Source organism: Rhamphochromis sp. 'chilingali' (genome assembly GCF_963969265.1).
Source record: "Rhamphochromis sp. 'chilingali' genome assembly, chromosome: 9".
Classification (NCBI taxonomy): domain Eukaryota; kingdom Metazoa; phylum Chordata; class Actinopteri; order Cichliformes; family Cichlidae; genus Rhamphochromis; species Rhamphochromis sp. 'chilingali'.
In genome coordinates this window covers 24,634,872-24,657,001 of record NC_137936.1, presented here as the reverse complement: position 1 = coordinate 24,657,001, position 22,130 = coordinate 24,634,872, and the positions used below count along the sequence as shown (strand labels likewise).

Here is a 22,130-nt window from a genome sequence, read left to right as displayed (position 1 = left end):
GCAGTTCAACACACAAGCCTAATGCACTTTGTGGCATTTTTCAACATGCCACATTTCAGCAGACAGTCAGGTCTCAGTTACAATTTACGTGGGAGTTTATGTTTTCAAATCACATAAAATGTGTTATAAAATTCTAATTATTATTAAATCTTTCTTTATACTGTTTATAGTATTTCCTTATTCAGCTGAATATTGTTGTTCTAGAGTGTGTAGCTGAGCACCCCGAAGTGTCTCTAGGCTTCTGTCTAATCTGACACTAAAGCACAATTAAATGAGGGGATGCCCCTGTCATGTGTCATTCTGGACTTCTAGTTTTAAAACCCATTATCTTTAATGCAATTGGATCAGTTTGGAGTCGTATGCACTAATCGCTGTAATAGTCCATAACACAAAACCTTTGCAAGATGTGCTGTTGCTATGCTACTACAGAATGAAAAGCAGAGTAGAGTAGTATGAAGTGGAAACGCTTGTGACATTTGTGTTTACTGACAATGCATTTGTAACAACACAGGTGTTAGAATAAGCTCTCTTTCTGACCCCATATTCACTGCAGATATACATCCAGACATACCCCCTTCTGGGTATTCATCAGCTTGAAATAATGCACAGAATGATGCTGTCTCAAAATGACAGCGAAACGACATCTTTGTTGCCTGTTTTTTGGTATCATGTATTAAATGCTGTGCTGACAGTTGAGTTTCTTACCCAGTTTAAAGTGAAAATTGCCTGGAATTCTGATGTTTTTTGGCCTTTGGCTGCACAAACTGTGAGGAGAAGTAATGAAATCTCAAGCAAATAGATTATAGAGTCATGCCATAGCTATTATTACATTAGGAAGACACGTGTCCACAGAACACAACCTTGATTTGTACCAAATTATGTCAACGTGTCACTCTGGGTTAGACTTTGTATGACTAGCCATGCATGGCTAACTAACCCCAGAGATTGCTGCTGGCCATCGCAGTAACTACTAAGCTAGCTTGAATGGGATATGTGGGTGCCAGTGATATGTGATATTTGTTCCTTTATCCTGCAGTGATGCAGGAGCTCAAATAGGGGGAAATTATGGTTCAGCTGTGGTTGTGCATTGGCACGAAATGCACAACCACAGCTGCAGAATGCGCACCTACCTGCACAGAGTGTTTGTTGTCAGATGGGGGCAGTGACAAAAAATGTGTTACAACCAGTCTGTGAGCTACTCCTGCACGTGCTGTTGTTGGTCAGCAACAGAGAAGGTCAGAGTTTTAACATACAAAGAGCCAAAGTGAAAACAAGTGTTAGAAACAAAGTGTCCACTGTAGGCACCATCTATAATTTCCATACTATATTTTTTCTTTTTTTTTCTCTCTTCATCCATTCATGGTGAATGATGTTGCCCCCAAACGTTGGTCCTTGTTCTGGCTCACGTGTTAGCCAAAAAGCATTCTGCTGTACTTATGCTATTACGGTTATGTACATTGTCTCTTACCACACCACACCACAATTGTGCTTCGGTTGCACCAGTTGTGCAAAAAATACAGTATGAAAAATATAGACTGCAGTTGCAGTGGACAGCTTTAATTGTTTGTAACTCTCAGTTTCAATTCAGCCCTCAGCAGCTCAAGCAAGAGCCCACAGACTGATTAGGTTACATATTTTTAACACAGCCAGGTAGACAGGGTGTCTGAAGCTGCCACCACCACCACTACCTACCACCACTAACCCATAATTTCTCCATTCAACTGATGCACAGTATCATGCACATTAAGCACTGTGCAGTTGGGATTTGGAGGACCGCTGGGGAGCAAGTCTGCATTGGTTAAAAACACCATCTCAGAAAGCAAATGCATACACAAATAGACACCATTTTGATACCATAAATTAGAAATAATTTGTAGAGCTACAAGGCAACAAGCAAAGATGCCCCCAAATTCAGGTTGGGTTTGCTGTCTGCGTACTTTGTACTTCCTCTATGATGCAAGCAATTATACAAGTTCTCTTTATTTAATTAAGCTGCAGGGTTACCATCTAAGTCTCTGTAAGCAATTATTTTTTGCTGAACATGCTTGGTAAAGTTACCACTGCGTCTCTGGATGTTAACCATATGGTTTAGAAGGGGAATAGCTACAAATGTCCTATTAGTGAATTTCCACAAGCCTTTAGGTGTGGAACATTTTATTCACTTTGGCTGCACACTGTTCTCATGCAGAGGAAGCATGTCTGGCTCAGTATTTTATGGCTCTTGTGTCACCAGTGAAAAGATAGAAAAGTGTCAGATTTAGAGAGCTTTTGACGCTTTTTTCAATGTATATAATTCACTTGAACTCCTTGCTAGCTCTGTGTAATTATGCATTACACTGCAAAGGCTTGAATGATTCATCAAAAGTACTGCAGTATTGCACAGTCCCTAGTAACAGTTTAAGTTCTAAAAATAACATGCTCACAGGAGAGCAAGTGCAAATATCACAAGTCTGTTTGATGTTTCCTTTATAAATTTGTGCAGTGAAATCAATTTACATCAACTCATTATATTGTTTGCTCGCTCTTTTAAACTCTCCCCATACGATTAAAATTATTTCAGTCACAGAGGCCCACAAATTGTGCTGTTCAGTGGTCTATTTTAGCACATAACCATTCCTTCTGTTCTGAACCCGATTGCTGTCTCATTCATCGTCACAGGCTGTTTGTTGAGTATTTCGAAGCAGAGTAAGTTGCCCTTGTCCTTGGCCATTATGCTAAACAGACTGACTGCTGCGACTGTCAGAACAGGGAACTGGCCTGCTCTCATTGAAATGCCTCCAGAGGCATGTAACCAGGCAACTGGGCAACTGTGGGGACCATGAGGGGTACATCTCCAGATAGCAAGGGACTACATATTTACACAGATTTTCTCACTCTCTCTCACTCATTCACATTTTTCGCACACAGTCGTTTGGGGGAGGATTAAAAAGAAAAAGAAAAACCTTTTATTCTAGATACAGGAGCACCATTTAGATGCTAACAAATGGCCTTTTCTTCTGCTGAGCAATCTTTTCCATTGATACATTTATACAAAGTGTCTTTCAGTCCTCAGGATCTTATGCATGGTTGTAACAGAATGTCATAGTGGAATCTTCAGCCATCTCAGCTGTATCTTGTTGTCTTGTACAAAGAGAAGCGTTGTTTACCCCGCCCCCTTTGTAGTTCTATGACTGATTAATCCAGAGATGTAAATTTACCAGTGATTCAGTTCAGCGTGGTGTATGGTAAAATAACTACTGCTCTCTCTGAGATCTGTGATAATGCAGGAGAAGTCTGGGCAGGAAGTTAACATGGTTGTTTATCTGCTTTCAGCAAAATTACGCAGCACTAAAAATTTCCTCAGCAAAATTCTGCAATACAGAGTGATAGTTACAAGGAAGCTATGATTAAGATTTAACGAAACATAAAAGTGCTACATAAGAGCTGTTTACTGTTTTCAGCATCCGTTCTAGCCAACTCCTATGGATGCTTGCTGCTTTTTTGTATGCGCATTGGCAGTAGCAGGGTATTTAAACACAGCCCTCAGTCCTGACATGATATATGGTTCACAGCCAGCAGCCTCTTAACCTTCGGATTTATGACAGCCTTGCCATAAACTGTACGTGGAAGACATTGAATGTGATTTGTTTTCCTTTTTAGTGTTAATGTAAGACTGTAAAGGGGATTTTACTGTTTTATTTGATGTTTTTATTACCTGAAATCCCAGAGGTATTCAGGAATAACCAGTTGGAATACCAGTAGGGACTGTCTGGTCGTGGTGGGGGTAAGTCATTAAAATATGGCCACAGAGAAGAAGTTCAGGAAGGTAAATAATTATATTAGCTTTAGAGTAGAAAAACATGTCTGAATACCTCCTGAAAATTGACCAACATACTCAATATAAAAATCTAAAGCTTGTACTAATATTGCTTCTCTATCAAACATCCAATATTGTCCCAGCTGTATTTATAAAAAAGGACTGAAATACATTTATCCCTAATTCTCATTTTCAATGAACAGAATCAGACTTTCCAGATGTCATGAAAAGAAACCACAGTAATCTTATAATTGTAAGAATGCCTATGATTTGTTTTCTCAAGTCAAACTTCTCTTAAGGCTCGCTCAGCACAATGCATTTTGAGAAGCTGACCTATTTTATATTTTCTCTGCTGTCTGCTGTAATCATCAGACTTGCATCTCATATACACATGTGCTACCCCAGCATTTGGTCCCCCCCCCCCACCCCACATGCACACCACCACCTCATTCACCACACGCACAAACTCAGACAGCAGACAAATACAGTTTGACGTCCGGTTTTATCCAATTGTGACGACTTTGCTCTTTTATTAGTGCCTGCGCTAGCTTGATTGTATCCTTACATATTTGTGTTTACATGCTTTGCTCAATCCACTGTGGAAAGATTGTGGGTTTAATTTTGACCTGCAGCCCTGTTTGGCAGACAGAAGTAAGGCCCAGCATGCAAGCCTGATCCCCCAGAGAGGCGGTATTTATTCTGAACATAGTCTCCCTTTTTGATATGCAGAGATCCGTAACCAGCTGGTGGAGCAGTTCCGCTGTCTGGAGCAGCAGTCCGAGTCCCGGCTGCAGCTGCTGCAGGACCTGCAGGAGTTCTTCCGCAGAAAGGCCGAGCTCCAGCTTGAGTACTCCAGAGGCCTGGACAAACTGGCTGAGCGCTACTCCTCCAAGATCCGCTCCTCCAGAGAGCACCAGCACTTCAAGTGAGTCCAGCCAAAGACTTTTGCACAGTGGAACATTTGTATCCCATGTGTCTGACTGGTAAACAACCCCCATATATTTGATGCTGATTGCTACACAGACAGTTAAAACAGAGACAAAGGAAAAAGAGAGAAGGCATAAACAGAAAAATTTAAAAAAGAAACAGAGGGGGGATGAAAGCAGAAGAAATGACCTGAAATGAAGCCAGGGCCAAGGAAGCTTGTGGCCTCAGGCTGCTGTGTTTTTTCCAACTAGGTCAGACTCTTTACCACCACCCCCCTTTCTTTTCTCTGTGGCTGTCATTTTATTTCCATTCTCAAACAGCTTCTTCATGCCAGGGTGCTACTCAGATACTCATATTTTCTCAATGGATGCAGGAAATAAATCACAGCTTCATTTAGAAATCTAAAGAACCAGACAATAGGGGTTATTTTACTTGGGTTTACTTAACTGGCTTAAGCTGTTTGTATGTGGGAGATTACTGGTGATGAAACAAGCACACCCTGCAGTATGCTGAGAAGCCACTTCCTCTCTGTTAAAACCAGCCTGCAACAGACTCTTGACTTTCAGATCAAGATCTGTAGTTCTGTTGTGTATGCTGCCCATTGCCATTTATTCCTATAGAAGTCCAAGCCAAAAAAAGAATACTTATGTTTTCTGAAAATCACAGTTATAATTATTTGTTTGTTTAGCAATTCAGCAATTAATTAAAAACAAAAATAAACAATCAAATTAGATTTTAAGAATAACAGTTAAAAATACAGAAAAATGTGCCTTTACTTATTTTGACAAATGAAAGACTATCTGTCATAGCAATGATTAGCAATATAGAAAATTACAGCATAGGCATCCATTCATGTGACCTAGCTGTGTAAGTCAGGCATAACTAACTCGTTGGTTTATTCAGGAGAGGTCTTTCCAGCTCTCTTTCAGCCTCTCCAGCCAATTGGACAGGAAGCGTAATCATGGTGGAGAGCTCCACCACTGACACATTGATAAATGGAGCATACCCTCAAAGGGAGACCCCTATTAGGAAAAACCCTCTCATGGCTTCTCTCATCCCACTGTCCCAGATTTCCCCCTGCCATAATATATTGTTATCACTATATCCGTCTGTCAAAAGCTGGATTCCTTACTTGAAGACTCCATTGAAATGACTGGATGAAGTCTCAGTCATTATTAATACTGTGCGGTCCTCTCTGTTGGAGTCTTAGAACAAGCTCTGCACTCTCACTTTGATAGTTTATTTCAAACAGCGAAAACTTATTGCCCACTTTTTTCTTATCAGTCGTCCTTTCATATTTTAATTTGCAGCTACTAAAAGGGCTATCAGGAGAACATCTGGGAACATTTTCAAAACCTCCTATACCAAAGTGCTACCTGTGAGAAAATTCAAATCGCTCTATGTTTCAAAACGCTGTTTTTGGTGTCGTTTGTAGCAGTTAGTAGGTGCGCTGTGTGTTTCACTGTCACTAAATTGTAATTCATATGAGGGTGGCATTCTCCTAAAGGTTTCTTGAAACAAGTGTTGTTGTACTTGTTATAGTTGTACAACAATGGCACATAAACTGTCCTAAAAACTTGACGAGCAGCCAACCGCAAAACATTGGCAGTCAGGTCAGCACCATCCCATGTCCTGGATCAAACAACTGCTCTGCTTGAAAGGAGTGCCTATAGGGAAAGGATAGCTTGTTCATGTTCTTTTCAAAGAGTTACAGGATGAAAAGAAAAGCAAAAAGAAAAAGCTGATGACCAGTACTCAAAATTAGCTTTAGAACCACACATCTAGTGTTCACTGAATCCTCATCAGAAATATTCTCAGTGGATTTGTGGCTGTCAAGATGCCATTCTTAAGAAAGGGAAACAGGTAGGAGCAGCTGATATATGCCTAATTACATAAGTACTGGACTGAAAATCAGTAGCAACAGATCATATGGAATAGTAGTTCAAATCATAGTAAGTATGCACAGAAGAGATCAGCGGAGAGGTAAACAGTGAGTGACTACATTCATCAAAAACACAAGTAAAGCATGGTGGACTCTGTCATGCATTTCAGCTTGTTAATATTGATGGAATTATTAATGCAGAAATGTACAGTCGGATTTTGGAAAGTGCCAACACCTTCATTTTTCAGGATGAAAATGATCTCAAAAACACTGCCAATGCAGTAAATGCATTTATAGATATCTGCATATCTATAAATGCAGATTGGCACAGCACTGTCAGATCAGAAACCTTGCCTGGTCTAATGAACCAGTGAGTCTTGATTGTGGCTTTGGCACTGGGATAGTAGGGTCAGGTTTTTGGCATATCCCTTTAGCACCCTTTATGCTGTCGCTCAGGAGGAAGTGCGGGTCATCTACTAATCGGTCCCTGGCTGCTCCAGTCTACATGCCAAATATCCTTGGGCAAGATACCAACCCCAAGTTGCTTTTCAGTGCATAGGAAGAACTTGCATAGAAAAAAGTGCTTGTGTGAATGGGTGAATGAGGCAGGTGGGGAAAGCATCTTGAGTGTTCAGAGTAGAAGAGCGCTATGTAACAACCAGTCCATTTACCATTTTTTGATGGCTGCTTCCACCAGGACATCACGCTCTTCCATATCATGTCAATATGGACCAAAGATTTCAGAGGAATTTTTCCAGCACTACGTTGAATCTGTGCCTTGAAGAATCGAGGAAGTTACGAAGACACAAAGACACATTCAACACAGTACTAGCAAGGTGTACCTTATAAAATGGCCGGTCAGTGTATAATACTGATTATGAATGGGACTGAAACAATGCAGTGTTTATGCCTTGGACAAAAAAAGACAATGACAATGGAAACATGTTCATGTTCAGTTCGTGTGCATGACAGAGTTAATTTTTTCCCACTGAAACAACTTAGGAGTTTAAAAAATAGCACAACAAAAAAGGTTTTGAACAGTCTTAGATTACATTTCAGCATTGTTTTGGATGCACTGAGGGAGCTGGAGAGGGCCTATAGTGCCTTTCTTCTCCTTTGTTATAGTGCAGAAATGAGCGCTAGCTGAAGATTAGAGTGAGCTTCGCCAAGGCAGAAAAACAGCTATAATTCACTTCAAAAAGAAAATGAAAGCATAAATACAATTCTCCACGGATGAAACTGATCAAAGTTTTGCAGCAGTTGAGAGAAAACAAGTCAGGACGACTCTTTCAGTGTGATCTTCAAAACCAATATTAGAGTCAAAAATAACTTCCGTATTTTTGATTCACACTGAAAACGAAGAAGCTGTTGTGGATCAGAAAAAGTGCAGCGGGTTCACCACAAGAAAAGCATCTGTAATTTGAGGTTATTTACTGGAACTAATTGCACAGACAACTGAACCAGACATTGTGTTTTAAGAAAAGTCATATTTTTGAAGCTAAACAGTATTAAGAGCATATGTTACTGCCATGGGATTTCAGCCATGGAAGGATATGTAAGGCTTCTAACTTTACTTGGTGATCGCAGTAAGCAATGAGCAATGATCTAGAATGCAACACTAAGAGATCGAAGAGAATATGTGACACATCCGATATGACTGTACATTTTCACATGTGTATGTTTAGCACTTTTTGAGTCACTATTTGTGACTCTTATTCAGCATGAGTGGTTTCTGTGCAGTCTACTTAAAAGCTAGAGTCTTAAGAGAGATGGTTTTTAACTTGCTGTTTGACTGATAAATAATAGTACTGGGCAGGAACCCATTTGAATAAATTAAAATGACTGTGTAAACTTATCAGTGCTCAGTCTTGGGCGACGTGTCAGTGGTTTCTTATTTAAAAAACTTGACTTGGGGTATAAAAACTTGTAACTAGCATGACTTTATAACTCTACAAAGGGTAGATTTTAGTGCAGCATATTGCTGATACAAACTGAGGTCATCATCTTATTAGACATGGTTGTTTAAAGCACTTATTTTGCTACCTGGGGTTTTAGTGCTGGTTTCTACTAATGACACACTTTGCGGCATGCTGGTATAATCATGACGCATTAGGTTCCCCATTAAATTAAGATGAACTTTTCACATTAAATTTACTGGGAGTTTTCTAATGCTTTCCATCTTAGTTGATAATGTGTTTTTTAGAAGTTATGAAAATGGTGATCTTAGCCCAAATGTCCAAACTCTTCCTTTTGCTCAGGTTGTGTGGCAAAAAGAATTCTGTGGTCTGATTGTCTTTTTCACATCCCCAAAGAAATGCAAACTGTGAAATTAATTCATCCCAAATTCACTGTTCTCCTTTCACAATTCAATTTTGTCTGATTCGCAGCACAGGTCAGCTATTGGCTGATAGCAAAAAATGTTTTATTTTTACTGTGTGCATCCAGCAGTGTCACAGAGCATTTGTATATGCTGTCATGCTAAAGTGTTCTCTAAAGACAAAATGAGAAGAAAAATACCTCCATTAAATCTTTGGTGTGATGATAATTAAACTCACATGTCCTCTTAAGCAAGGAGGCAGCCAGCATGCCTTCTGAGTTTGTGTGTCAACAAGTGCGTATGCTGCCTTTACTTGCTGATTCCCCCCACATGAGCTGTGACCACTTGATCTCTGATATGTGAAGCCCACAGGCGGCACCAAATAGTAAATAAGCTAGGATTAAAATGAATGTTGGGTGGTGTAAGAAAGTCGTGACCATACATACACGTTCTCTTAGGTGTCCTCTTTAGTTTTCTTGTTAGCCTTTATCCCATTTGGTTTACATTTCCTGAAGGCCTTTCATTCATTAACAAAGTATTTCTCTCGCTGTTTCAGGAAAGATCAAAATCTCCTCTCCACTGTGAACTGCTGGTATTTGGTCTTGGATCAAACCCGACGCGAGAGCAAAGACCACGCCACACTCAGCGACATCTACAACAACAACGTCATTGTCCGTTTGGCGCACGTGGGTGAAGATGTCATCAGACTTTTCAAAAAGGTCAGAATCAGAATTAAATGAATGAGGTCATGCTCCCCTGACAGTAACTAACACACACATTTCATCTGCTCAAATGTCATGACAGGTAATATGTAAAAATATAATTAATATATAAAAAATATATAAAAAAATCTAATTAGGGGAAGGGCATGAAAATATCAGTTAGGGATGTCAAACTCATTTTAGTGTACGGGTCAGGTATTTCCCATTTTGATCTCGAATGGTTTGATCAGTAAAACCACTGCATTATAGCCCATAAAAAAAACAAAGGAACAAACAAAAAAAATTTCCTTTGTCTTCTCTTACTTTTAGTGTAACCAAGTAAATGTACTTTAGTGTACTACAGTGATACTAGTGCATTGCTCACGATGTTTAGAATAATGGAGGACTAGCTCTACAAATTCTTCACCTTCACCTAAAATCAACAGCTATCAGATGGTTGAAACTTGGGCACAGTTGTTCCATCAGGACAATGATCCCGAACACATCAGGACAGGTTTTTAGAAAGGATAGAGGAGGCTAACATTAACCTTCTGGAATGGTCTTCCCAAAGCCCCAACCTCAACCCCGTTGAGAATTTGTGAAATGATTTGTGGGTTGGTGCCAGGAAACCAACTAATTTGAATGGACTCCACCACCTTCTGCCAAGAAGAGCGATCAAACATTCAGCCGAAATTGTGCCAGAAGCTTCTGGATGGCTAGCAAAAGTGTCTGGTTGAGGTGCAAGTTGATAAGGAACATTTAACCAAATATTAGTGGGGGTGTATGAATCCTGGGAGGATTAGAGAATATTCAAAAATAATTTCAATCTCATCCACCCAAAGTCAGTAAAGATTTATGCTGTTCAATCATTCCACCCTGGAAAAAACAACAGTTCAAAGAAATCATTAAAGCCAAAACTTAGCTTGACACTCATGCTATATTAACTTTATGTAAACTTCTGACCACAACTGTAACTTTCTTTCATTTATCCAAAATTTTGTCTTTCAAACATATGTCTGAAACTATATATACTATATATATGCTTTAGTATACTATATATGCTTTATACTGTTACATATAAGAGTATACATAACATATGCTTTGCATGAGAGTAGCAGAGTACATGTGGAAAAGCACCCGCAACCACCTTAGGGATTTTATATCAGTATCATATCATTTGACAGCAGCAGGAGTTTAGAGTAATTTATGCCTTCTAGGGGGCTCTGCAGTATCTTGATGGGAGCCCTGATGAGAATGGGATGGCCTGTAACCCATGCTAGGAAAAACACTAACTGCCTGCAGAAAATCTTTTTTTTTTCTTTTTCAAAATGTTAGCTCAAATTCTGGTAAAGTTCTGAACAATAATCCTGTTATACTCCAGTATCCTGGTTCAGCTGCAGTCTTGATGTTAATAAATGACACATGGGGGGAGGGAAATGAATCAACTCTGGCATCTTTTTAAACAAAGACTAAATGTACTGAATGTGCTAAAGTCTAATGCCTGTCACATGTGAAATTGCAAGGTTGCTGTTTTGACAAAGTAGTCCCTGAGAGGTGACAAAAAACAAAACAAAAACAGGATTGGTTGAGCTGAGCATTACTCCGTATTACCTCAAACGGATTTCTAGGCTCACTCTCCACTGGCATCATTCCCCGTCTTAGGTTATAACCCTTTTGTGGGACATGTCCAATTCATCATAGGCTCTCATCCTTTAAAACCAAACGGAAACTGCGACTCCGCTCAATGGGAAATGCTCTGCAGTTACTGCGCTGTTCTATTTTAGTCTGCATTTGCACTTTGGGCATTGTATCTTTTCTGGTGCAGCGTAATGATAGCATTTCAATACTGATGACATCCATCACATACAAAATAAAACTGGCACACAGCTTTCAAGTGTCTCACATGTGGGAAAGCAGTTCTGTTAACTAACCCAGTTCTTGTTCTTAGATGTTTGAATACTTGTCTTCATTTGTCCTTTAAATGTGGTATTATTTTCCTCTACAAAGCTGTCTCCTGTTTTTCTTTTTTTACAGAGTAAAGACATCGGCGTACAGATGCATGAAGAGTTAGTGAAAGTCACCAATGAACTGTACACGGTGAGTTGCTGTTGCTTGTGTTGAAAGCCTATGGGATGTCAATCTTAAAGCCAGGCTTTTTTTAAATACCTAAACCTGCAACCTGTGGGTTTGACACCACACAGAGCAGATGTGCCTTTTCAGCAGAGCAGCCTGTAACAGGTCATCTCTTCCCTCTCCTGAGGTCATGAAAGGATAAAATTTGCATTCTTCCTCCTGCTGTGAATTGCTACATGAGTTGAAGGAGACAGTGTTCGTGCTCCTAGCTGTGCTTCAAGCAGACTCAGCAGTCTGTGCTACAGAGGTGCACTGTGCTTACAGCAAAATGAGCTTCTGTAATGTTTTCAGCTAATGTTACATGTAATCTGACACCTCTGCTTGCCTCATATGTTAACAGTTGTCACTCTCGGTGGACTGTTATAACCACATACTGCATATAGAAATGTGTGCATATGCATACTAGTAAACACACAGCAAAGGTTTGTGCAGTGGTGCAGACACAAAACATCTGCGTTTATCTGCACTGCATCTTCATTTGGCAAAAGAAAAGGAACTGAGGCGTATCACTGGCTGCATGTGGGACAGTACAGCAGACTCGCCAGAATGCATTCTTCTGGCTCTAATTGCTCGGTGATATCCTTATCTTTACTTACTGCTCAATGGCTAATATGATTCATAGCATAAACGAAAAAACAATTTACAAGCATAAACAGACTAGATGTAATTAAGACTACGATGAAAGTGTATTTTGGCAAGCAGGACAATAGCATGCTGTGAAACAGAATACCCTCGTGGATTATTTTTTCCCTCGTCACATCCACAATTCATTGTTTTTCATTTCAGTGATTAAACAGAGCAGTCACCAAATTGTGTTTTAAAGGTCTTAAAACATTCCATTGCAAATAAGATGAGAAACAACAACATGCTCTTATAGATTTGCACTACTTTTCACTGTAAATTTGATTTATTTCATGACCGAGCGTCATTTCTTTTGCAGGATGTATAAAACTCCACTCTTGGCTGCTTGCACGTTCAATCCTTTCTCTTGACATCCTAGTTGTTGTCAGCTTAATTGTGCAGGTGATTAATCCTTTATCGTGGTCCTGTAAAACTGGCTAAACATAATTGCAGCAAAGTTTGACAACCCTGTGATTTGATTCATTTATGATAAAGGAGCAAAAAGCGAAGATGAGCAGAAAGTAGGTCAATTGTGGATTTTTTTTTTTTTTACAGTTAGTTTCGCAAATTGTTAGTAATTTACAAAATTACTAAATTAAAAAAAAGAGTTGGTGGCAAAAGGAAAAAAAATGACCTAGTAAGAAAGCTAAGCACATGTGCACATTGCAAAATGATGTGTATGCAGCACATCACAAATGGATTTGAATCTGGATTACTGAAATCGTATAAACCACATGAGAATAGTTCTCACATGTAACATTGTACCGTGCATGTTATATTACTGCTATACTGATATTGATTTTTCCTCCCTCTGATTCATGCATTATTAAATGCCTGTCTGCAGCTCCCACACACAGCATAAGGAATAGCAGGAGTCTGCTCAACTTTATAATTGAGAAAAGTGTAGAGTTTAAGAGAAAATATAATCATTGTGTGGTTATTTTATCATTTGCATTTTAAATAAGCAAATGTTGTCAGGCAGCAGGTCCCTGGTTTTGGTCAGCTGCTGAGTTTTTGCAAAAATTGAGGAGTTTTTCGTTTCATCTGTAGCAGAGGAGGTTGCTCACTGTCACTTTGTAACCTCCTTCCTCCCCTGCTGATCGATCTCAATGTCCTTTGCACGTCCGTTGCAGACGGGGTTGCTAGGAAACCAGAACTTGAGAATCAGTGATGGTGAAGCAGATGTTGTGCGACTGTGCTGTTGATTCAGGTTTACTAGTTAAACATTTACATGTGGCTTTTTTGATAAAACCATGAAACATTTATCCAAAAACAGAGATTGTTTTTGTAAAAGTACCACGACTGTCTTACTTTACTTTGCTGGGATATTTAATTTGTCTTGCTATTCTGTGGTTAGGCTATTCAGACAGTGTGGTGACATCAGACAAACGTACTGGACACTCCAGCTGAGTTAGAAAATGTCAATGAAAATATGACAGTCCCATGAGAATGATGAGTATGCTACACTCACTAATGTTTACTTGTGTGATGAACAAAAGTACTCCGGCGTCTTATTGGTATCTTTCTAAGCAGCTGCTGTGTTTATTAAGTCATGATGATCTGGTTATAAAATTAATAAGAAAGGTTCATAAAAAAGAGAATACTGACAATTCTTAGTTTATTTAGCCAAAATCTAATGACCTCATGCCGTGGCGAGGCGTCTCTCTTCTGTCTGTCCGTTAATAATTCACAAGAATCTTTCTTCCTCCTAACTACAGAATATTGGTCATATTTTAGTGGAGCCTGCACACAGTGATCATCTCACAGGTCTCCATCAAATTTGTGTTGAAGGTCAAGTTCAAAGTCACATTTGTCATTCTCATTGGATTTTAAAATTCAGATTACGTGGTGTTTTGGCCCGTTTTTGCTGGCCACTTAGTGTGTTTTCAGTCCTGTAGTTGATTCTTTGTCCTAAAGAACAAACCACAGGGTGTCTCCCTACGGTTTTTCTTTCTCTTATTTCTTTCTCCTTAACTTAGCCTGGTTCAGACTGAAGTTTTTTCTACGTACTGTCGGATCTTTGAGTTTTTTTCTGTAAGGTTGCAGAATCTTTAGGTTACAAAGTAAAATAATCTGATGATCAACAAGGATTCTGTACCAAAATTTGAGGATATTGCTTTTCTTCATCATACTTATCAGCTTCCTTGCTCGTTTAACTGTGATGTCCTTTATACTTGCTGTGTATTCTTGCAGGTGATGAAGACATACCACATGTACCACACTGAGAGTCTCAGTGCTGAGAGCAAACTGAAGGAGGCAGAAAAGCAGGAGGAGAAGCACATTGGCAAGGCTAATGACATTGGCCTGCGTTATGGCTACGATGATCGTCCACAGCGTCGAAGTTCTGTAAAGAAGATGGAGAAACTGAAGGAGAAGGTCTGTTTTTAGCCCATGTATGATGAGGATTTATGTCATGCACATTACTCCCAATGCACTCTATCTATTCGACTGCAAACAAGCTGTAAATGCATTTGTAATTGAAGTGTCCAAGTAAATCCAACTATTTTATACATGCACACTGACAGATTATAGAGAAGATACAACTGTTTAATGTATAATGCATTCTTAGAGTACATTAGGAAACCATTTTGCTTCCTCCCTTGATGGGACTCTCGCTCTTCCTTTTACACCCCCAGAGACAAGCCAAGTACTCTGAAAACAAGATGAAATGCACAAAGGCCCGGAATGACTATCTTCTCAATCTGGCAGCTACTAATGCCCTGGTGGCCAAATACTACATCCACGATGTCTCCGACATGATAGATGTAAGTCAGAGCCAAGAATGGAAATATGGATGGAAATGGAAATACTCTCTTTTTGTCAGAGTGCATTTTTATTCAGGTTAAGTTTGTTTTTGGATCTGTAATTACTATGGTTTGTTTTTTTGTCCCCAGTGTTGCGACTTAGGGTACCATGCAAGCTTAGCACGCACCTTGAGAACCTACCTTTCTGCAGAATATAGTCTAGAAACTTCTCGGCACGAAGGGTTGGACTTATTGGAGGGAGCAGTGGATGCCATGGACACCAGAGGAGACAAGCTGAAGTTTATGGACACACATTGCCAGATCTTCTGTCCTCCTGCATGCTTTGACTATCAGCCACACATGGGAGATGAGGTGAGTCAACAGGGAGGGTAATGATTTAAAAAGGCTTTCTTTGAAGGTCTTTATTCTTGCTATGTTTATTTTGCACTGTGTTAAGTCACTTTCGGAAATATCCCTTTATTTCTTAATCCCAGGTGTGTCAAGTGAGTGCACAGCAGCCTGTCCAGACAGAACTCTTGATGCGCTACCACCAGCTGCAATCACGTCTGGCCACACTAAAAATAGAAAATGAAGAGGTGAGCAGCTCATTTTAAAGCAAAACAAGCTCACTGATGTGCTTAGGTATACGTTTTAGATGGCCTTATCCATACTCACGCTCAGTTCATATTTGGCCTTTGATATGTGAAGCAGCATCTGTATTCTTTTCTCTATTCTCTAAGGTCAATATTTTCCTGTAGTATATCCTGATGTTTCATTGAGATAATGTTACACAGATACCAGAGTCTTTTGAGAAAGAGTCTTTATGTACAAAGGTGTACATAAAGACAAATGAGAAATGTATGCAAGTGATTATCAGTGATAGTGAAGTTAGATCCTGAATCCTGTATAGGGTCTCATAGGGGAAGCTGTTAACATAGTAGTCTGAGTTGCTGAGTTTGAATATAGAGGTTGCACCATCAGTGTATTAATGCAAAATACTGTGCAAGGAAGTGAAGTTGTTATCATTCAAACCATCGACTAAATGTAGAAGAACAGGGAAAAAAACACATATCTGCTGCTCTAAATGCAAGAGTCTTTAAAACAACACGCTAAGACACCAGAGTCCTTGAGAAAGAGTCTTTATTGCCGTTAGATTGATGTGTTACATTTAGTTTTATACTTCATAATTTTTGCAAACACTCTCACACTTTCCCTTACATCTGAAGCTATAAGCTAACCAGCTACTAATCAGTCATTAGGTAGTTAGCTTAGTTTAGCTAGCTTTGATCAATATCATCCACTGAATACTGAAATCACTGAAATCGATCTCTTATTATTGTTTCTTTTACCTTTATTCAACCAGGAAAACCCCATTTAGATCAAATCTCTTTTCCAAGGGAGCCCTCGTCTGATCTTTCTGTAAATTATTCCATGTCCAAGTGAATAGTAAGAAAAAGCTTTTTTCCCCAGCCTTTTAGAATTCTAGGCACATTAAAAAGAAACCATTTACAGAAGTGTAGCTGGTAAATGTTGGTGCTGGGACAGAGAAGGGTAAGGTGAAACTAAAAGTTGTAGAGAAAGAAATACCAATACTGTTTTTTGCAAGTGGTCAATGATGCCCAATCCATAAAATCTGCATAGCAGGCATGAAAGTAATATATCTGTGTTTTCATTCATCTTTTTTAGCAAACAAAATAATTTTTCACAAAACTATTCCTTTAGGAAAAACAGAACCCATCCCTCCGATTAGTCTATCACTCATCATCATGGCACAGGAGGCACTTTCATACCTTCATTTACTGTGTTGTGTTTAATAATGCGGGCCACCAACACCCTCCACTACAAACATGTAACAACAGCCAGCCACTCTCCAGAGCTGTCACTATGCATTCATATTCATTCATTAAATCTGACACTGATATGTGGGGTCGTATCTCATCCAGTCTCCTGCTTCCAATGGGGGCCACCCCCAGCATGGTCACCAAGGCCACTGTGACTCACACAGACATGTTTAAAGGTCACCAGGGTGTGTGTATGTGTCAGTGGCTGTCTGTCATGAATAAGGAAATCCACGGTCCCTTCCTGTCTGCCTCACATGGAAGGCACATAGTTAATCTTTCATGTCGTGATGCATCAAGCTAGCAAGCTAATTACTCTATTGTTCACTCTGTCAGTCTAACTACGGTGCAAATAGCCTGCAGCAGTATAATCTGAGCTGCCGTGTTTACACCACAGTTTGTTCGAGACACTGAGAAGACTAATGAAAATATGCCCAGTGGTACAAATATTCTTTTATTATTTTATGTGTACAAATGACCAGTTTGCTATCTTTTTTTAATATAATTGTATTTAAACAAATATATTCATGTTGTGATTAATGCTGAAATGACAACTAAAGTTTACATCTATATTTGTTTCAGGTGAGGAAGACTCTTGACGCCACCTTGCAGACCCTCCATGATATGCTTACTGTGGAGGACTTTGATGTTTCAGAGGCTTTCCAGCACAGCCAATCCACAGAGTCTGTGAAATCAGCCTCATCTGACTCTTACATGAGCAAGGCAAACATCGCCAAAAGACGAGCCAATCAACAAGAGACTGAGGGCTTCTACTTTACTGTGAGTAGTCGGACAAATGAACAAAGAAATTGCAGCGTGGTGTAAATGTGCACAGTACAACACAAAGAATGTCTAGAAATAGCACTAATTGTCTTTTTGTCTTTCTTATCAATAGAAATACAAGGAGTACTTGAATGGCAGCAATCTCATTGTCAAACTGCAGGCTAAGCATGACCTTCTGAAGCAGACGCTAGGAGAAGGTGAGACTTATTAAAATGTTGTCGCACTGTGTTTAGCGGTGTAGAAAGTTCTATATTAAAGTAACTGCCAAGAAAGCAAGTATCTCTAGAGTATATTAGTACCTTGATATATAGAAGCACATATAGAAAATCTATTATAGCTGTTTTTATCCAAAGGAAGTAGAGCTACTTTCAGCAGCTCCCTTATTTACAAGATGTCACCATAGCAGGTACAGTAACTCTGCATGTTTGATTTGGCACATTTTTTACACCAGATGCCCATCCTGATGCAACCCCAAAGGAATTTGTGTCTCCTTCTGGGATTGAACCAGAGCTCTTTCACTTGTTAGGCAAATATGTAACAACACTATACAGCCAATTTAGCCAAAGGAAGTAATTTTTAAAAAAAACATAATATCTTCAGTTTGTATGTAGCCTACCCCATGCTTTTAGAAAATACAATACAAAATTATATCATTCAGAGCTATATTAAGAGAACAAAAACCCTGCAGTCCATGATAACAAGCACTGTTATACAAATTTAAGACCCGAGAGCTGTTAAAATAATGAAGCCAAAGGGTCAGTAAGGGTCTGTGTCTTTTAATGTCACAATGTTGCTACTTTGGAATCACAAACATGTGTTAAATAATTTTGTTTTGTTGGGAATATTAAAAGTTTTCAGACTCCCATATATCACAGTTGTGTCTGCTGTACACAGATTCTTTTAGAAATCAGATAATTAAATATTGATCAAAACAAAACACCAAATTATATTACTTATTATATTACTTATATTATTATAAATGATATTATGCAGTAAAGTTGTAGTTCTCATGGCATCCTGAAAACTGCACGATCTAAAAGCAGGTCATCTCAAACCATGGATTACTAGTATAGCATTGAAAGGATATTTCTTCCCATGCTTTCCTTACATATTCATGATATTAAATATGTGTTAAACTCATCCAGAAGAGAGAAGAAAAGTATATTTGATGTCATGATGTCATGGTGATCATCAGACTCTTGCTAGCGTATGCTTTAAGGTTGGAATTATGTGTTTGACATAAAGAAGGATTGTGCTGGAAGCTGCTTTACACATGACATGATCCTTGAACAAACATTTCTGACTGACTGATCAAAGCGAGGCCTTAATTTGTTTGCTATACTGAAACGTGCGTGTGAGTGTGCTAATGTGGTGCACATATCATGAAATCATAATACTGTACAAATCAGCTCCCACTCTTGTTGCCTCTGGATACATTTTCACTTTCACAGAGCTAGTCTGCAGCCTAGTCCCCTTCTGGGGCTCTTGTGCTGTTTCTAGGGCGACCGTTGAATGACCACTGCCTGGCGGTGAGTCAGATTCAACCATGGCGTTCACCCCATTCAGCCTGACTGAATAGATGCCCGTTTTCTCATAACACCCCTTTCCTTCTCCATCTGCCAGCCATGTATAGTCAGCCAGCACTCAACCGTGCTGCTAACTTCTGTGATTGTAAAACTAGTGTGTTCTAATTTAGTCTCTCTCTGTGTGTGCTTATTCCTTTTAGGGGAGAGGGCTGAATATGGAACAACGAGGTAAGGTTTTCAGTGACAAGAGGGTGAATAAAGTTGGCAATGATGTGTAAAATCCTTCCTGTGTCCTTGGATATGGCACAAATAAAGTCACAGTGTAGGAATATCGTTACCTCACCATGTTGAATGGTTTGGATCCAAATTAGAGATGCTTTTATCTATAGATATATCTTAAGACTAGGGACTGAAATGCCAGTGAGATGGATAATGATTTGATTAATAAAAACAATTAAATGAGGAGAAAATTAAAAAATATTGACAAGAAGGGCGTGTGACAAATACAAATGCTTGACTTTTATTTTGATCAATTAAATTTTATATTTAATTATATCTGTATTGAGTATTTTGTGATGTATTACCTTTCAGTCATTATTACTTTGAGAAAGTCACAGGAGCTCCATCCTTGTATTATTTTTACTTTTAGGTTAATACACAAATTTGCTTTCTTGCCAAGTGTTAAATGAGAAAGTTGATGCCAGAAAGCTGATTCTGTTCATCCTGATGGTGTGTTGGTCCCACTCAGATGATTGTATGCTCAGATTGAGGCTACAGCAAAGGGTTTGCTAATTTAAGTTAGCATTTAGTAGCAAATAGCTAGTGCAAGCACAATGTATCATTTGTATAATTTGGATTTTAGATAATAAGCAACACAAAATATTATACATTTAAAGCCACTAGCTAAGCAATTTCAAGGTACTTATTTATTTATTTTTGGTTTTAAAACATTGTGCTAAGCTAGATAATATGATTATGGCTTTATAGAGACAGCGTAATACATTATACACTCACTTATTGATTGCCCACTAAATGAAACATATTCCACTGTACTTTGTAGTGCAGTACTTTGTACTGTCTATAGAAAGTATTAATAATGGATGTAGCAGGTTTTTCGCTTAATTTACCCAAAATGCCTAAAACTGACATATTTCACATTCTCTATTAATTTGTTTTTTTGTTAAGTTGCCCATCTTTATCTTTTCTTCTTTATCTCTGTCATATCAGGTTTGTAGTTTTTTGACAGGTGACAGAACTGTAACGGATACACCTTTATGCTATTCAAAATTAATGGAGAGCCATGAATTATTTTCCCTTCCTGTCTGAGCGAGAGTTTGACTAATTGCACTCTGTCTCTTCATATTTATCATGAAGATATGAAAAGAGTATCGGCTGTCTCATCTAGCTCTCAGCAAGAAAGCAAATGACTGTAGCCTATCTCAGAAACGGTCAATATATGACTACCATATTCTTTATGATTTGGAGCAGCCTATTGTTTTGGTAAAGATCTGAAAAGAAAAACATCTTAAGCAAAATCAGTTTTACTGTTGCATATTGCATTATTTTTCATGTTTGCATTGTACCAACCCTACAAACCCCACCATCTCCCCAGGCCCCCAACTCTTCCCCCTAAACCCCAGAGAATGCGGAAGTGTAGACCTCGCTCCATTTTTAACCCTAGGCTGTTTAACGGCAATATGGAGGCCTTCATTCAGGTATAAGCCCATCTGTGCCCTCTGTCTCTCATGAGCTCAGCTTTCTCGCTAGCAGTCCTTGGGGGTTCTCTTGCCTGTGACCACTCTTTTATCCAAACATTGCCTCACTCATGCACTGACTTTCCTCTTGCTCAATGCTTGTCTTCACATTTGACGAAAACACTAGATAAGGTGAAAGCTGGTCCAGCAGCTTGATGTGAAGATGGTGTATTTTCAAAAGCACCAGTATAAGGTTTGTTCTTGTGAGCCCCCAGCCTCCGTACACTGAATTAATTTGGCTGTATGTCAGTTGGCCACACAGCAGCTATGCAAATAAACAGATGGCCACTTCCACTCTAATGCTAATCAAACTCAGCAGACAAGCAGGGCATGCACCGACAAAAGTACAGAGATAAAACGATTAACCAATGAATCAACTGACAAAAAAACAAAAGGAAAAAAAATTTTTTTTTTTGCTTTATTGATTTTTTTGTATAGTGTTGTATGTTTTATTATCATTATTTATATCTTAGTAGTTCTTCAATGGGCTTTTTTCTCACAGAACAAATAAAGAATCAGTTAGTTGAGGAGATGTCGTAATTAGCAGATCGACTGATAAATCGATTCTAATTTCCCTCCAAGTCAAGAAGCTGTTTTTGGCTGGAAAAATATGTGTCTTCCCCCCACCCACCATGCTCTGAAGTAGGCCCTTCCCTCCCACTCCCCCCCAAACCATGCCCTCATGTCTCACACGCCACATGGCACTGATGCTTTTCTCAGGCCATGCCTCGTCCTTCTCTCTCTCTCTCTCTCTCTCTCTCTCTCTCTCTCTCTGTCTGTCTGTCTGTCTGTCTGTCTGTCTGTCTCTCTTTGTAAGATCTGTCTCTCTCACTAACCTGTTGTGGTTGTTGTTGCTTCTCTTCCTCTGTCTACGTGCCTTACTGCTCTCTGCCCAGGGGAAGACGGAATGTCCGTGCGAGGAGTCAGGTACTCTGTCTTATAGCTGGGTGGGATCATTACACTGTATTTAGTATGCTAACCAACATTTCTGTGCCTCTGTCCCATTGGGATTCCTGTGAAAATACTGTTATCGTGGTGCACTAATTTATTTTTGTTTTGCATATTGTGACTCAGAAAGTTAACGTTAAGTGATAAATGATATCATCTC

General features: G+C 39.2%; 1 protein-coding gene across 2 annotated transcripts in view; it reads left to right on the top strand.

The window, feature by feature from the left end:
• LOC308402454 (SLIT-ROBO Rho GTPase-activating protein 3-like) overlaps nt 1-22,130 on the top strand; it is a 37,346-nt gene that overhangs the window by 2,975 nt on the left and 12,241 nt on the right. Inside the window, exons 2-12 of one of the 2 annotated variants that reach the window (XM_080891330.1) lie at nt 4,526-4,721; nt 9,479-9,641; nt 11,658-11,720; nt 14,571-14,753; nt 15,014-15,142; nt 15,272-15,493; nt 15,616-15,717; nt 17,542-17,739; nt 17,855-17,939; nt 19,469-19,496; nt 21,919-21,949. In XM_080891330.1, coding sequence (XP_080747456.1) covers nt 4,526-4,721; nt 9,479-9,641; nt 11,658-11,720; nt 14,571-14,753; nt 15,014-15,142; nt 15,272-15,493; nt 15,616-15,717; nt 17,542-17,739; nt 17,855-17,939; nt 19,469-19,496; nt 21,919-21,949 — 1,400 coding nt within the window. Of the gene's footprint in view, nt 1-4,525; nt 4,722-9,478; nt 9,642-11,657; nt 11,721-14,570; nt 14,754-15,013; nt 15,143-15,271; nt 15,494-15,615; nt 15,718-17,541; nt 17,740-17,854; nt 17,940-19,468; nt 19,497-20,880; nt 20,984-21,918; nt 21,950-22,130 lie in introns of both variants that reach the window. The other variant, XM_080891331.1, reaches the window with a different exon arrangement.